Genomic DNA, 15,714 nt, shown 5'->3' with positions numbered 1-15,714 from the left:
CCTATAGCACTGCTCACTACTCATAACTCCCCACATGCAGGCACACACTGAATTAAGTTACTACTACCTCCACTACACAGAGGAGAGTGACAGGGAAACTCATCCAAGTGAATCTGCTAATATTAATGGTTTGTATTTGACTCCAGAGATATTTATTCTGCCAGCTTTTAATCCCCCTCCACGACTGTTCCCTCGCTGAAAACAGGAATGCTGATATTTACCTGGTGGCACTATCTCATGGACAAATTAACATTTCTAGAAATTCAGATACAACAGCCACGGGAGCTACAACACCCCCTGAACTCATTTTCTCCCCTAAAAAAGTCATCGCGCAGCAAGGGAGTATAAAAGAAACAACTAAAACTTGAATTCTTGGCTTCCAGCTCCACACTGAGCCCGAGCAGCAGCAGCAGACAAAAGGCACAGGGCTTGCCTCGGCACTAAATCAGGGCCAGATGCAGCTGCTGCACAGGGATGGATGTGGGGGAGGCTGGAAAAGGGGCAGCACCGGGCTGAACGCTGCTCAGCCCCAGAGAGAGGCACCCGTGGGGCTGGGGACAGGTCCCAAACCTTCTCCCCCTCTTCCTTCTCCCACCTCCATAAATTGTGCTGGTGTAGCTCTCCCTAAACAATGCTGCTCACAGAAATCCTCAGTGCCAGAACTGGGCTCCGTCCAGGTCGGATTTGAATCCGGTGCGTAACGCCGGATAAAAACGTGTGCAGAAGATTTATATCAAGTGATTTCTCCTGAAATCCCCACTCTTCCATCAAAAACAAGTTTTCATGAACAGAAAAATTCCAAGCCAGAAAGAAAGCATTTCACTGCTTCCCTCTGTTCCTCAACTAAGCTGCATTAATGACCTTTAATTAAATGAACTGTTACCTATTGAGTTCAAGTTCAGTGAGCGCTACAGATGCCGAACCCATGAAGTCGGAAGAGGTTAAATCACGATCGTACACCTGGTGGCAAAATAAGACAAATATTTCCAATTTTCACATCATAAGCCAGTTTTATCCCAGGCGATGAAAGAACAGATATTTTAAGCCCTTTCAGTTCAATTTTGTATTTGAAAGATCAAAGCTTAGATATAATTCAGGGATCACTTTCCATCTCCCTGCTTTAATTTGTATTTTTAGCTAAATATTTAACCAGCATTTTGAAAGTATCTTCTGAATATTATGTAAACATAGACATGTGTGCTGCTATGGATTGTGCCTGCTCCTTTATACTCCACACGACAGCATAATGAAACGCTGCACAAAAATCAGGTACTTCTGCTTACAGATGTTTTAGCAATTAGTGCTCACAACTGGTAGCTTGTGGTTCTGGTAACTGTAACGTTACTCATAACCAGAAAAAGCTTTGCTACTTGTCACGGCTGCATCCCAGGTAATAATTCTGTGCAGCCCAGCCAAATTACACTCCTAAAACGTGCTTCTGAAACCGCCCTTGGTTTCCCTGAGTTTGCACAAGCACGAGGAGAAAGAGAGAGAGAGAGCAGAATTCAGCTCCACGGCTTTAAACAGATCCAGTCAAGGAGTTTTATTTCAAACTTGGGTTTTTGCAGACGGAAAGCAAAACATGCAAGTAAAATCTGGGAAAGACATATGTGCATTTTAATTTGAAATTGCTGAAGCTCTTAAACTCGATTGTGTTTTATGCCGTGCTGCTACAGCGAATAAAAATCAATATGTTTCTAAGGTTGAAAATAATTGCTTAAAAAAATATTGGCCAGACTTTCAAAAATCTGAGACCAAAACTTACCTTGATCCAGAGTTTTTGATCGAGGGTCTGTATGGGCAGCACAACAGTTTCATCCCAAACTGGGTTGAGGTTCTTGTATACCACCTTACTTTTGTAGAGGGTTTTCCCATTCAGTTTAAACTTCACATACGGGTCACTTGTACCTGTGATAATTAATTAAAAAATAGATTAGCATGTCCATATGCAACTCCACAACTTTAAATTATATTTTCATAAAATAATTAAAAACAGTTTATGGTAATTACCTATTTTACAGATACATGCATATACTTAATTACCTATATAAAAATTGCTCATTCGTACAGGAAATCAACAGACAGAACCAGAAAGTTGTCTGAAAGCAGGCACCAAAAAAAATCTTCATTGTTTGCTTGATCTCTGTTGTTTTATTCCTAAAGAACATTAATTGTTGTTTAACAACTCTGTTAAAATTTTAATTTGGTAAAGGAGCAAACAGAAGCAGCATTGAAGCACTATTTACAGGCCAACTAATGACACAGTGGAAGAGAGAAAATATGATGCTGAGACTAGGAATATATTCAAAGGACCCAAACTCCAAAGCATCGTAACTGGGATAGGAGCTCCAAGGAAACCAGTAACAATAGCTAAAATACCCGTCAGGATTTCATCACTGGTGTCACTTTGCCAATTTACTTAAAACCCAATTTGAGGTTTCAGTGAAAAAATAGCGACGTTATTCATCAGCTCAGGATAAAAACCACACAGAGAACAGACTCTGTAAAAACAAGCACTGTCCAGGTAACACGTTTTTTAATCCAAGTGGCACAATTTGCCAGGGCAATAATGTCCCCTGTTTTTATGGAGCAGATGTCCATGGACAGAGCGTGAGGCTCGTGCCACTCGGCAGCAATAGAAAGACTTGCATCTGTCAAAGGAAAACAGAAGAGGGAATCAACTTTTTATTACTGTTATTAAACTGGTGGCATCTGCACTCACACCAACCACCATGCAGGACACCAGGTAAGAGGGGGAACAAGGCACAGGGAGGATTTAACTACATGATGGTTGACTTAGTTATTCATGCAGACTTTGCAAAAAAATCTTCACAAGCTGCAAATAAAGGGGAAAAATCAAACTGAGATGTAGCAGCATCTACAATTAACTGAGCCTAGGTGCCATTCACCTGTCATATCCAGTATTTTCTGTATTGTATGTGAGAGTTGGAATTAAACTTCCCTCCTAACAGTTCAATTTCATTAGAAGGGTGACAGCTAAGGGGATGGTCCTGGCTGCCCCCAGCCTGCAGTGAGGGCTGCTGGAGGAAAAGACTGATTTCTACAGCAGACTTCAGAGTCAGAAATAATCTGAACCTGCCCTCCCTGGTTCCACTGGCCTGACATTGCAGTGCAGGATAACCCAGCCTAAGAGCAATACTCAGTCTTGCCAATGATTTGGTGCACCTGTGAGGATGTGAAAAATCCATATTTAAACATCCAAAGCTCTCATCAGTGTTATGTGAACTTAAACTCAAGAAAAAACAATTATGTGCAAGCAGCTATTTGGAATTACACAGCACTGTAAAGAACTGTGCTCCTGGGAGACAGACCTATTTCTAAGAATTATGGGAAGTTTTTATTCTGCTTTAATTTTGAAAGGGAAGAGTTGTAGAATGTGGTCCATTCTGCAGTGTGTTTCATTCACAGAAGGAAAATATAAGTTGGCTTTCAAATACTGTCTGCAGCTGATCCTTTTCCTGAATAATAATTGTTGAAAAAAACCACCTTTTTTTGTTAAAAGAAAAAAAAAAGCTGCAGACTTTATAAATAGAATTTTCTTTTTCGTCTCCTCTAAGAGAGAATAATAATAAGGGCCTGATCCAAAGCCAGAAAAGTCGGAGGGCAGTTTCTCATTGTTCTCAGTGGGTTAGGACTGGACCTTTCCTTAAAAATTTCTCAGAACTATGATTATACAAAGCATCCAGCTTAAAACCAGCACAATTTCCAGGAGTGGGAACACACAGACAGATCATAGCCCCACAGTGTGGGGGGCAGCAGTCCTCAGAAGATGCAGAATTAAGAAATAACAGCACTGAGCTCTTTGGTGTCACTTCAAAAAGATTTTAAAAGACAAAAAAAAGGCAAAAAAATCCCCTGACTTTTATTTAGGCTGGACAAAGCTGCATAATCAAAAGTAAGAATAATAATAATAATAATGTGCACAACCTATTCTGTGCATGAAATAGCAACTGGCCAAGACAAGGAAAGCAAGTGATGAAATGAAAGCACAAAGAGACGATGGAGGCAGGTGGTTTATGGCCATAACTCATCTGCTTTTGGCACAGAAAACCCATGAAAAAGGGCAAAACCTGAAAAGAGAGAGAAAAATAGGAGACAGAATAAAAGCAAACAGCCAGCAAGTTCAATACCAACAAGAAAACTCCAAGCCCTTTCTCTGAGGACGGGAAGCAGGAAGACTACAGCTAAGTAAGCCTCCCAATTGCATTATTGCTCTGAAAAGCTTTCCAGGTTGTTATACAGTAAAGGAAAATAAAAGGTGGGGGGGACGGAAAGGCTGCCCAGCTCTGCTCATGTGAGCCAGGCTTTAGCAACCATTCTCATGTATTTATTTTTAATAAACTCTTCCTTTGCATTTGCAAGTACTTATATATAGAAACACGCATATGTATATAAAAGGAATATATATAAAAGGTGTGCATATATAAAAGGAAAATATATATTTTGTTTATATAAAAATATATATTGTACATTGTTTAAAAAAAAAAAAGGTGTTGGGGGAAGCTATAATAAAAAGAGGCCCTTAATTAAATAAGATTGCCACTCTGGGATCAGGCCTTCATGCTTGTCAGCTTACTCTCAAAATAAACATCTCAAAGCGGGGCCTCAGTGGTGTCACTTACTCCAGCAAGGCAGCCTGGGTAATCCCTTGCTATCTTGACAGCTCCATAATGTTCCAGCGGCTTCACGGGTGAGCGGCGGCACCCGCGCGCCCAAAATATTAATGCGCGAATTAACGGGCAGAGGGGACGGCAGCTTACCAAAGCCAGACAAGGGAAAGGTGTCAAGTTAGCACCGGTGTTAATTGCGAGGGAAAACCATTGTGGTGGGCTGGGGGGTCCTGTGGTGCTCGCCTGTCGGGCTGTCACGGGGGTGACATCTCAACTAGGGCTTGGCACGGGAGCGCAGCGCCGCGTCCTGCAAACGAGGGATGGCACCTCTGCGGTACCCAGCAGCTGGGCTGTCACCTGGGCAGGGGACTCAGAGCACCTGGGGTTGTGCTGGTCACTGGGCTGAAGCTGGGGGGCCAGAGAAATGTCAGGGATGGAGAAACGTCAGGGATGGAGAAATTTCAGGGATGGACGCGGCACCACAGCCCCCAGGTCGGTGCCAAGATGCTGCCGGAGCTCCCTGCTCATTGTGTCTGGTTCTGGTTTCCTTTAAGGCACCCCAGATTGCATCCAGGTGACCAAAATAGTTGACAGGGAATGAGAAATAAGCCAGGTGGGCACGGCTCTCCTGATGGGATGAACAGCATGGACTGCAAATTAGTGCCTGCATTTGAATTCAGGGCTTGAAGCCTTCTGGATTCAAGCTCAGAAAGATGTCTGGGTCTATTAAAAGCTATTTATAAGAGACAATCTACAATCTAGGCAGAAAAACATAACTTTTTTTGAAAGGAGCCTAGTGATGTTAGAGATGAACCAGTCTAAAAAAGGATTTTTTGTTTATAATCTTCTTTTAACTGTGACAGAAATGGATAATTTTCTGAAGAAGCCAGACCAATTAAAAAAAAAAAAAAGCTTTTTAGCATCCATTTCCTAGTGAAGGCAACTGAATCAACAACTTTTAAGCATGTGCATGCAGGCTCTTCTGAAAGCAAGGTCTCACTTTCATCAGCTGTAGCAGTATCAACAGGGGAATGGATTAATGTTAAAGCCAGTTGAGAATTTTGTCCCCAAAAATTCTCTTGTGGGGAAAAAGCAAGGTGCTTTGAGATTAATTTGCATATTGTGCAGTGAAACAAGTAGTAAAATATACACAAGGTAAACACAGTAATATATATGAACAAAATATATATTAAATATATATAATATAAATATACTATATTATATATAATAAGATATTGTATATAATAATATATATTATATTATAATGATCTATATTATATATTATTGTATATATATTATAATAAATATAATAATAATGTAAATATATATTAAAACCCAAGATAAAAGCAAACCAAGTAAGAGTAAAAAGGAAGATTGACATCTTAAAAAAAAAAATCACTCCTTCAGCTAGGCCTCTTTCCCCACGAGAGAAAGAACATTCATCTTGATAGTGATGCTCCCTGCAATTCCTTTGCATAATAACAATTTCGTTTGTATTTCTTCCACTAGTGCTAAAAAGCAATGAATGCAGGCAGACCAGACATCACCTAAAACCTGAGAAAGCTTCAGTGAGCAAAAAGTTGCTGGGACAGAGCAGCAGGAGAGGGTTTAGTAGCTCAAGAAACTAAACTGTTAAAGGCATTTTTAAATGGATACTGCTGCCCTCTAGCAGCTACTGAGCGATGGATCACATCCACTGCTTCAGAATGAGGGAAAAAAAAACCTCAACCAACCCAGAAGACCCAATATAATTTCAAGCCACACACTGTTTTATGGGAGCACACTTACTGGAAATGTAACATATGAAACAAGTCTCGTTCCATAAATAAATAAATAAAAATGACCACCAAATTGCCTTAAAATCTTGAAAAAAATCAAAGAGTGGTGTGAAATATAACCTAGACCATCTTAGGTTTTGGTTTAAAAACTAAATTTTAATCTGGAGAAGGAAATTAAGGATTTATTTTATATGCATGTAAAGAATAAATATCTGAAAATCTTCCTAGAAATAGAATTACTGGAGTTATTTATGACAAGGAGTAAAAGACATTCTAAAATAGAACACACATTTTTCTTTTTAAGTGGAAAACCACTACATCCTTGTAGTGAAACAGCCGAGATCAAGGCTTAAAGGGGAAATCAGAAAAAAAAGAAAAGTCTTCTGCTGGCAGGAAATTCAGGTGATTTTGGAAAGTTTTGTGCCCAGCTAGTTTTACATGGCCAGATGGAAATGAAACATTGCTTGGAAACAAGCAGTTCCAATAGGTTCCAGGGGAAAATAAAAACTACCAGAAAAAAAAATACACACAGACCTAAAGACAAAAAAATAAAAAAATACCACAAAAATGCCAATAAACTGAAAAGACCAGAGAAGTGTGAAGAAAGTGTGCAAACCCACAGTTTAAGGGAGGGTAAAAGAGGGGGGGAAATGCCTGAATTTAATATTAATGCAGATATAGCATTTTCTATTCAATACATTTCAGAAACCAAAAAAAAAAAAAAAATTAAAAAAAAAAAAAAAAAAGAAAGGATCTGAGAAAAACCTACCAAAGTGCCATGTGACGTAGTGACATACATTAAGGACATGTGACAGAAAGCACAGAATTGTCTTTGGTAAGAATTAGTCCAACTGAACACTGCTTTAGGCACTGGCAGAGATCTCCCTGGAGCTTTCTCTTCTGCGTGCTAAACAACCCCAACTCAGGGTTGTTTCTTGTATTCTGAGTCTTCACCCTAATAAAATCTCCTTCCAAGTTCCCAGAAAGATGCAGTGTGAGCTGTTAATGCAGGACTCAGCTCTGACAACTGATGGAGCTAGAACAGGTTAAGAACCCTGTTTTCTAAGCTAAAATTGAGACACAAGAAGAGTCTCAGGGTGTTCTCTGGGCCCAAATATTCTCTTCCTATGCTGTCATCCCTACATTTCCTAATTTAACATTACAAGGATGGGAAGGGATAGAAATTGCTTTTGTTTGAACTCCTCCAGACACATAAATTGCTTTTGTTTGAACTCCTGTGTTTCTGAGGCTCCTATCTGTTCCTTTCCCACAGCAGTGCAGGCAGGATGCTCGCAGGGATCACTGAGCCCAAGGACAAAGTTTCAGGCACACACTTTGCAGAATCTGGGCTTGGCACAGACTCCCAGCACAAACCCTTGCTCACTGAGCCACATCCCCACGAGTGCTCAGCACCATTCAAACCCTCAGTAAATTAGCCATGATTACGCCTTTCAAAAAGAAGTGTGAAAAGTTGCCTAATACATGGCAATAATTAATAAATCTGAAGGCCTAATGATCTAATTGCAGATACCCTGAAAACAGAGAAAGTCTAAATTAATCAGCGTGTTTGCAGAGAGCGATTCAGCCTAATTGCTCTGAGCATTTGCTTTCCAAACAATTACTTGCTCTAAGCTGACAAATACCCAGCACAGCACACACACATCCCTTCCTCTGCACTCTGGTATCAGCACAGACCCAGGCAGTGAATCACAGAATGATAAAATACCCTGAGTTGGCAAAACCCACCAGGATCACCAAGGTCTAAATTCTGGATAGCCCAGAGCTATGAGTGGTGTGTTCCTGCAGGCTCACTGTGCTGAAAGGTAAAGTTTATGTTATCCTACAGCTTTTCTTTCCTTTTATTTTGTCCTTGGGAGGCTGATCTCTGGCACAGCTCACAGGGAGCTCCCCAGCACCCCCAGCACTGGGCTGTGAGATGTGAGAGCAGAGGATGATGAGCTAAGGAAAGCAGGATGCACACATTGCACCACTGCACCTCCCCTCGCTCCCTTCACACCTTCAGCTGCCTCTGCCATGAGAGGAAAGAAAGGAAAACCAAAGTGCAGCAACAGGAAACAAATGAAACCTGAAAGGAAGAAACAGAGATGGGGCAGGAAAAAAAGATCTACAAAACACAAAACCAGGTAGAAAAGAGAAACACACAAAGTTCAGGCTGGAACAATGTGGTTAAAGGGGAAAAAAGGAAAAAAGACACCAACCACAGTCACTCACCAGATGACATCACATCTGAGAACTGTGCTTCTTGTAACCACACTGTTTAACAGATGAAAAATGAACTTTAAAAGCACAGGATTTGGAAATGGGAGGGGCTTCTCACCCTCACAAGCACTCAAAATCCAGTTTCTATTTATTCTTACAGCAGCAGAGCTGGGTTTGCCCCCTGAAGGGAGGCAGCCCTTCCTTACAGCTGTGGCATCACTTTGTTCACTGCTCTGTGAGTGTGACTCAACCAGGAGACACAGTCAGAGCATCCCAGTGCCAAAAGGGAGCAGGACCTCTGAGATTTCTTTAGGTTGACTCAAACAAGCATCACCCTGCCCTGGGAAGGTGAACCAGCAGGTGGAAATGGGCTCCAGCCTCTCCCAGCTCAAAGCACAAAGCTGAGCTTCACAAAACAAGTGTCAGCAAGGCCATAAAACCACTAAGGGTGTGACAGGATGCCAACACTTAGAGCCCCAGTGATTTTTTTTAATGCCAAATGAGATACAGAATAATCACCTCTGTTCTGCCATGCTGCTGCAGTGCTCCATGGATTTTTAATTTAAAAAATTTAAAAATCTGCTTTCTTATTACAGCAGTATTAAAACTGCACAGACTCCTTACCATCACTGAAACATATCTAGTAACAGTGATACCATAAAAATACATAAAAATCAAACTTCTGGTGCTATGTATGTACACACAGAGACACAGAGACCTTCAATGTTTGGCTCATCCCCTACAAGAACCATAAATGTAGGACCCATGCACTAACACTGGCCCCAAAGGTGCACACATGCCAAATTTCCCATTTGCTCAGGCAGTTTCTATGGTGTGACTGGTGAGACTGGAAGCAAGTAAATCAAACTCCAAGCAAGGTGATGACCAACAGAAATCACCTTTCTCATCCTGCATCCCTAGATAGGACACTGATTTTGACCCAAAAAAGGGGGTTTTGGAGATTCTCTACTTTCCCCCAGAATTAAGATCCTGCTCTAGCAGCACTTGGATTCCTTGGCTGGGGCACATATATTGGGTGTTGCTGTACAGAGGCTTTTTCTTTCACTTATCCTTCAAAGACTAGATAAAAGAGGAGAAAAAAACACTGAAACTCTGATTTATTTTTCTTTTCTGCATTGTTGTGCAATTTAGAGGAAGTACGTGCATCTGAACCAGTCTCCTGGGCTGATGCACCTTCTCTAAAGTGAGCAGTACAAGGAGAGGAGCTGCAGAAAGTCAGGGACTGGAGAGACACAAGAGACAGACAAAAAGCACTGCAAGAAGTAAAAAGTGAAGGAAAAAATAGAAAAGAGCAGATGTTAACAGGATTAATACTATGAAGAGGAAAAAAAAACGTAATAAAAATCTGGTGAAGTGAAGGAGGAATTTCTATCACACCGAAGGGAACATATCCTGGAAAGATCAGCACATTGTGAGGCAAGGAGTCAGAAAGAAATACTGGGGAAGTTGGAAAAAAGTGAATTTGTGGTGGTCTTACAGCCTGCAGTTCTAAGTAGAACTCCTGTTCACCTTTACTCCACCAAGCATCATTTTTCCTAATTAATAACTGTAAAGCAAATAATGAGTAAATTCAGGGAGAAACCTGTGAATTCGATGAGTAGTGCCAGGATTTTTTTTAGCAACAGCTGTTGCCAGTATCAGAAATGTTTCTCCTTGGTCACACACCTTAGATTTATTTTTACATGTACACACATGTAAATACTTCTTACATTGGGACAAAACAGAGGCAGAAGCAGAATATGAGCACGAGAGACTTTACTCAGCTGCCAGGAGAGGGCATCACCCACCCACACTGCAGCTCCTAAGCCTGAGCTATTCAAACTGTTGTAAAATAAAATTAAGGGGAAAAGTGCAAACATGAGAAGAAGACAGGAAACCACACTTAAATACCATTTTATTTATCTTTAAGTAGATAAAGAAACTCCTTCAAAAATGTAAATTGATGGGTTTGATGACTGCTTTGAGATTTTTTGCAGATTGTGTAATAAATGAAAATTAAAATTTAGGAAAATTACAAGACTTATGATAAACCTTATTTAGGCTAAAAATGCTCTGATATAAACTCTCCACTCAGTGTGTGGTGGATATTTTGCTAAATTCAAACTTAAGAGTACACTGATACACCCCAGCACAGCAGCCCTAACCAGCACCAGGGTGGGGGGAGAGCAGGGAAGTCACACAGTCCCAGCCCACAAGTTATCTCTGAGCCTTTCTCACACTGAGATGAGCAGAGCTGACAACCTCCCACTTTCAGAGGCTGCAGTGGTTGCAGGTCAAGCCCCAGCATCACACAGAGATGTCACATAACCAGAGTGACAGCAGAGACCTGTAACATCCACAGTGTGCTTTTTATTTTTGAAGGAGCCACCACTGCAGCATGGTGGTGACTGATGAATAATCATTAAGTCACTGTTTTCTCCCCTCCTGCTGCCTGTGCAATAAAAAGCAGCAGCTCTGCTGAAGGAAGCATCACCTCACATACTCAGTTTACTAAATGAGAGGTCATTTGCACAAAGCAACAGAGACTCATCAAAAGGGATTTTTTTCCCCCCTTATGTTGTTTCACTGTGCTGTCCAATGCTTCACTAAGACAAGCATTTGCTTTCTTACACAACAAAACACAGCCTAGAGCAAAGTATGCTCTGTCTTCTCTAGAAATATTACTCTGCTGGAATTGCTCATTTCCAGCATCTTTTTCATAGGAGCAGTTGGATGTGTCCTGGCTTGTGCAGCCTGCTAGTAAAATCAGATGAACTGTGACACTGTTAGGAAATACAGGCTTCTGTAGAACCAGTAAAGATCTTAATCTAAGTACTGGTTCACTCCTTCCAAAACCTGGTAGGAAAAAACAAGCATACACTCAACCAAAAGTTACTGTTTTGTGAAGCCATGAACAAACAGCGTGGAAAAAGTTAACTGAGATACCAGATAACAGAAATCCCAAGGAGCACCTCGTGTGAGAACCTAAATCAGCCAGGTCCCTCCAGGTGCAAACCTTCACAGACCTTCAGGCTGTGCACGCTTCTGTTTAAAACCAAATGAATAAACCCCATGGCTTCGCCTCAAAAGAGGCTGCTCAGACATTTTGCAAGACAAAACAACCAGAACTGCTCCTACATGCAGGGAAAAAATATGAAATAAGGCTGGACATATGGAAGAGCTCTCTGACAGGTTCAGGTGGAAGGTCCTGACACAGCTGCTGCCTCAGAGTCCTCAAGCCTGGACAGAGAGGACAGCTCTTCCCTCCACAGCAAGGGACTGGCTGCTCATGAGCCTCTCTACTCCCTCTTTCAACAGCCTGAAGAAAAGCCAGGTTAAGGGCAGGCATTTTCACACATTTTTTCCAGGAATTCCCCAAATATTTCACAATTTATTTGATACATCATCAGGGGGTGGTTTTGGGGTTTTAGCATGCTGTCACTGCTCAGTCACATCCCAGGTAAGAGAGGATTGTTGGCTTACAGCCCTGCTGCTGTGGTTTCATTAACATCCTTGCAGATAACCCCAAATTCACTCCTGAGAGCAGCTCCACCATTGAATAAACCTCCAATTATTCTTTGTTCTGGGTGGTTTTTTTAAAGCTCAAATAGAATTCCTTGCAGTTCCTGAATGGGCAGCCAAGAAGGAGCTCTGCAGCTGCACAGGCAGGCAGGAGGAGCAGCAAGCAGAGGGCAGCTCCCTCCCCTGTGCATCCAGGGGGGAATAAACCCAACTGAGTGCTCTGACCTGCAGAGACACACAGCTCATGACTCTGCAGATAAGCAGCCAGCTTGCTGCCAGGCTGAGATCAGTGATAAAGGAGGGCTGTGTGATTCTAGAGCAAGCCAGAGGAAAGGTGGGGCTCACCACAGCGATCCCTGATCACCAGGTTCCGTCCTTCCTTCAGGTGGATGGTCAGCAGGTAGGCAAAGGGGCTGGGCAGGTCACTCAGGCAGTCGTTTGCTTCCTCCAGAGCCTAAGGAGAACAAAGGAATCAGTCACACACCTCCTGAAGCAGATCATAAATAAGGCAGGTGCGCTCCCAGTGCTGCAGAGACAAAGTTCTGCCCTTTCCTTAGGGCAATCTTTTACAGAAAGGGGAAAAAATAAAAAGGTAAAGAAAAAATATTAAATATTTCTTTCACAGGTTTTGCTTCTCTATGCAAGTAGCTAAATGTCAGAACTAAGTATGCTCAAAAAAGCAAGGGTTTTACCTGGAAATGAGTGGTGATATAACAACCACAAATGCATGCACAGGTTTTCCAAATCCTATCAGCTTATCAGCACATTTTTTTTCGAGCTGTTTCTTGTGCATTCATAGCATCATCTTGTCCTTTGCATGCACCTGACAGCCTCAGGAGGCAGAACCCATTTCCCACAGCCCATGAGAGGAGAGCACAGCATTTCTTCATGCAGCCCCAAAAGAGAGAAGCCCAGGGGCCCATGCTGCCTGTGAGGTTTAGCAGAAGCAAATTCAGGAGGATTTTTGCTCATCAGAGGTGCTGCCAGGGTTACACACCTCAGCATCACCCTCCAGCTGGAACTCTCAGTGAAAACAGCTCTGGAGAGCACTTGAGAGGTTATCAGAGGGCAAAGGTAGAGAAGTTCATCCACAAACCAAACTTGTTTTACATAAGGATAACATGTCAGAACTGCTAGTGCCTTTTCACACTGCCCTAAAACTGATTTTACTGTCTGTCAAAGCCTACAGCTGTGTTATTTGCTGTATTTATTTTAATCCAGTTTGTTCCTATACTGTTTTTTTGAGTATTTAAACTGACGCTTTCATCAGTTATCAGTACAATAGGGATATTATAGAGAACTTAAAAAAATCCAGAACGTCTGGGTCTATTCTAAACCACTTTGAACTACTAAAAAGCCAAACAACAACAAACACAAAACCACCCACAAACACACAAAATCCCCACAAATGAAAAAAAAAGCAAAACCCACACTGGACAAATCTCTAGATGACTTATTCGCCTAATGAGTTTTCAAAATTTATAAGAAGCCAATAACCTAAAATAAATTGTGCTGCTGATCAAGCTTCAAACTGACAGGACTTACCATTTGGTCATCAAAATTTTGAGATGATAGGGAAGAGTCAAAATCCATTTCTCCACACGAGTACTATAAAACAAAAGATACAATGAATTAGACAACAACACAGGAAAGAAAATGCTCCTGGCATCAGTCAAGAAATTACTCTTACATATGTGAAATTAAAGAAATACTCTTACTTATGCATATAGACAATTTAAATATATATTCCTTTTTCCTGTTTTACAGTAACTGTTCTTAGTCTCTTGAGTTTAATCCAGGAAAAATAAGTGCCTGCTTCCACCCAGGAATAAATTTCTTCTTCTCCTCCCCAGCACTGGGTGCTGAAGGTCCTTATCACAAACTCTCCTGATATCTGAAGGTTGTTGTGTCTGGTGGCCAGCTGCTCTCACTTGACCACAACTTCTCCTTCACCATCCAAAAAGCAAGTTCCACTTAAAGTTTTTTTTTCTAATATTTTTTTTTTACTCAGTTTGGTGTTGCGGTTTTGGTTGGGGTTTTTTTCTGTTTGTTTTTTTGGTTTGGTTTGGTTTGGTTTTTTTGTGGGGGATTTTTTCTTTGGTTTAAGTTTTTAAAAAAATGCTTAGGGGAAAAGTTACAAAGAAATTGTCAAAGGGAAAGATGTCCTTGTTTTGGATTAGCTAATTTTCCTTCTAGTAGTTGGTACAGTGTTCTGTTTTGGATTCAGGGTGAGAACAATGTTGATAACACACTGATGTTTTTAGTTGTTATTGGACAAGTACTGTCCCTCTGCTGAGGAACTGACTGGGCATCAGTCAGCAGGTGACAAACAACTGCACTGCTCTGAATATTTAAACTGTTTATAAAAATATTACTTCTTTTTAAAGAGTATATAAAATATATAATTAATATAATTATTTTTAGACTTTTATGTTATAATATATTATAATGCATAAAATATTATTAAAATAGTTACCTCTTCCTTTTCTGTTCTTTCCTGTCTTTATCTCTACAAATTTGTATTTATTATTTATATTTATTTTAATTTTGTGGATGCCTTTATATCCACAAATTTTATGTTTTACCCCTGATTCTCTCTTGCATATGACAGCTCCCACTGAGCAAGGAGTGAGAGAAAAGCTGTGTCATATTTAGCTGCCTGGTGGGTTAAACCAACACAAAAGAGAGGGAAAAAAAAGTACAAGTAACATATACTTCCCCCATGTTCCTGCAGTAACTGGATGATCCAAAGGATTTTTTATCTACAGGAGAGGATGTCAAACATTTCTTCCTAAATATTGACTCATCCAAAAACTTGAGGCTACTGGCCCAGCACGAGTCTGAGGTGATTCATCAGCCAGGACACCTCTGATGCTCTTCTGGCTGCTCCAATGGCCATGCCCATGATTGAAGCTGAGGAGAACTTCAGTGCCTGGGAAACTCCTCAGGTCTGATGCAGGGCAATCACAGCCCATTCACACACCAAGATTTATGCTGAGGATTATCTCGGTCTGCAGAAATGCACACAAGGTGGAATTTGAGCCCCATGTGAAAGTGTTTTCCTGTGCAGTGTGGTACCATCCAAACCTCTGGGATGAGAGCAGCATTGTGTGCAGCACCACAGAAACATTTAAAAGTCAACCAGCTCCTGCACCAAAGTACATAAATCTGAACTGCACTGACATGCTGAAATAAGCATAAATACCCTTTTGTGCAATTCTTTTCCTCCTCCTCCTGCAAGTACACATATTACATATCAGGAAGTACAGGGATCCAGCACTGCAAGATTTCCCTTGCACGACAGACAAAATCTAACTTTATAGTTCCCACAGTAATCATAACTTGGCCACCTTGCAAAAGCACATTAAAAGTGGAAAAATTATCATCATAAAGAGCAGCTGAAGAATTTTCTCACACAATGGAGCTGAGTTACAGCTGCTAGGGGAACCCTAACTTTGAATTTTCTGACTAGTATGCATAAAATCTCACTCATGTGCATTAAACTGAAGTGTTTCTTGGAGTCTCTGCCTTCACAGGAATCTCCTTCAGGCACCATCATTGGC

The 15,714-nt window shown here is 41.1% G+C and overlaps 1 protein-coding gene across 1 annotated transcript in view; it reads right to left on the bottom strand.

Annotated features, from left to right (window-relative positions):
• The window catches only part of MCTP2 (multiple C2 and transmembrane domain containing 2), a 117,176-nt gene that overhangs the window by 82,172 nt on the left and 19,290 nt on the right, over positions 1 to 15,714 (bottom strand). The window contains exons 4-7 of the mRNA XM_033071097.2: positions 13,697 to 13,759; positions 12,497 to 12,605; positions 1,766 to 1,908; positions 884 to 960 (exon numbers count right to left, since the gene is read on the bottom strand). Of these exons, the coding sequence (XP_032926988.1) occupies positions 884 to 960; positions 1,766 to 1,908; positions 12,497 to 12,605; positions 13,697 to 13,759 (392 nt within the window). The remainder of the gene's footprint in view (positions 1 to 883; positions 961 to 1,765; positions 1,909 to 12,496; positions 12,606 to 13,696; positions 13,760 to 15,714) is intronic.

This window comes from Catharus ustulatus, chromosome 12, assembly GCF_009819885.2.
Source record: "Catharus ustulatus isolate bCatUst1 chromosome 12, bCatUst1.pri.v2, whole genome shotgun sequence".
Taxonomy (NCBI): domain Eukaryota; kingdom Metazoa; phylum Chordata; class Aves; order Passeriformes; family Turdidae; genus Catharus; species Catharus ustulatus.
This window is presented reverse-complemented; position numbering and strand designations above follow the sequence as displayed.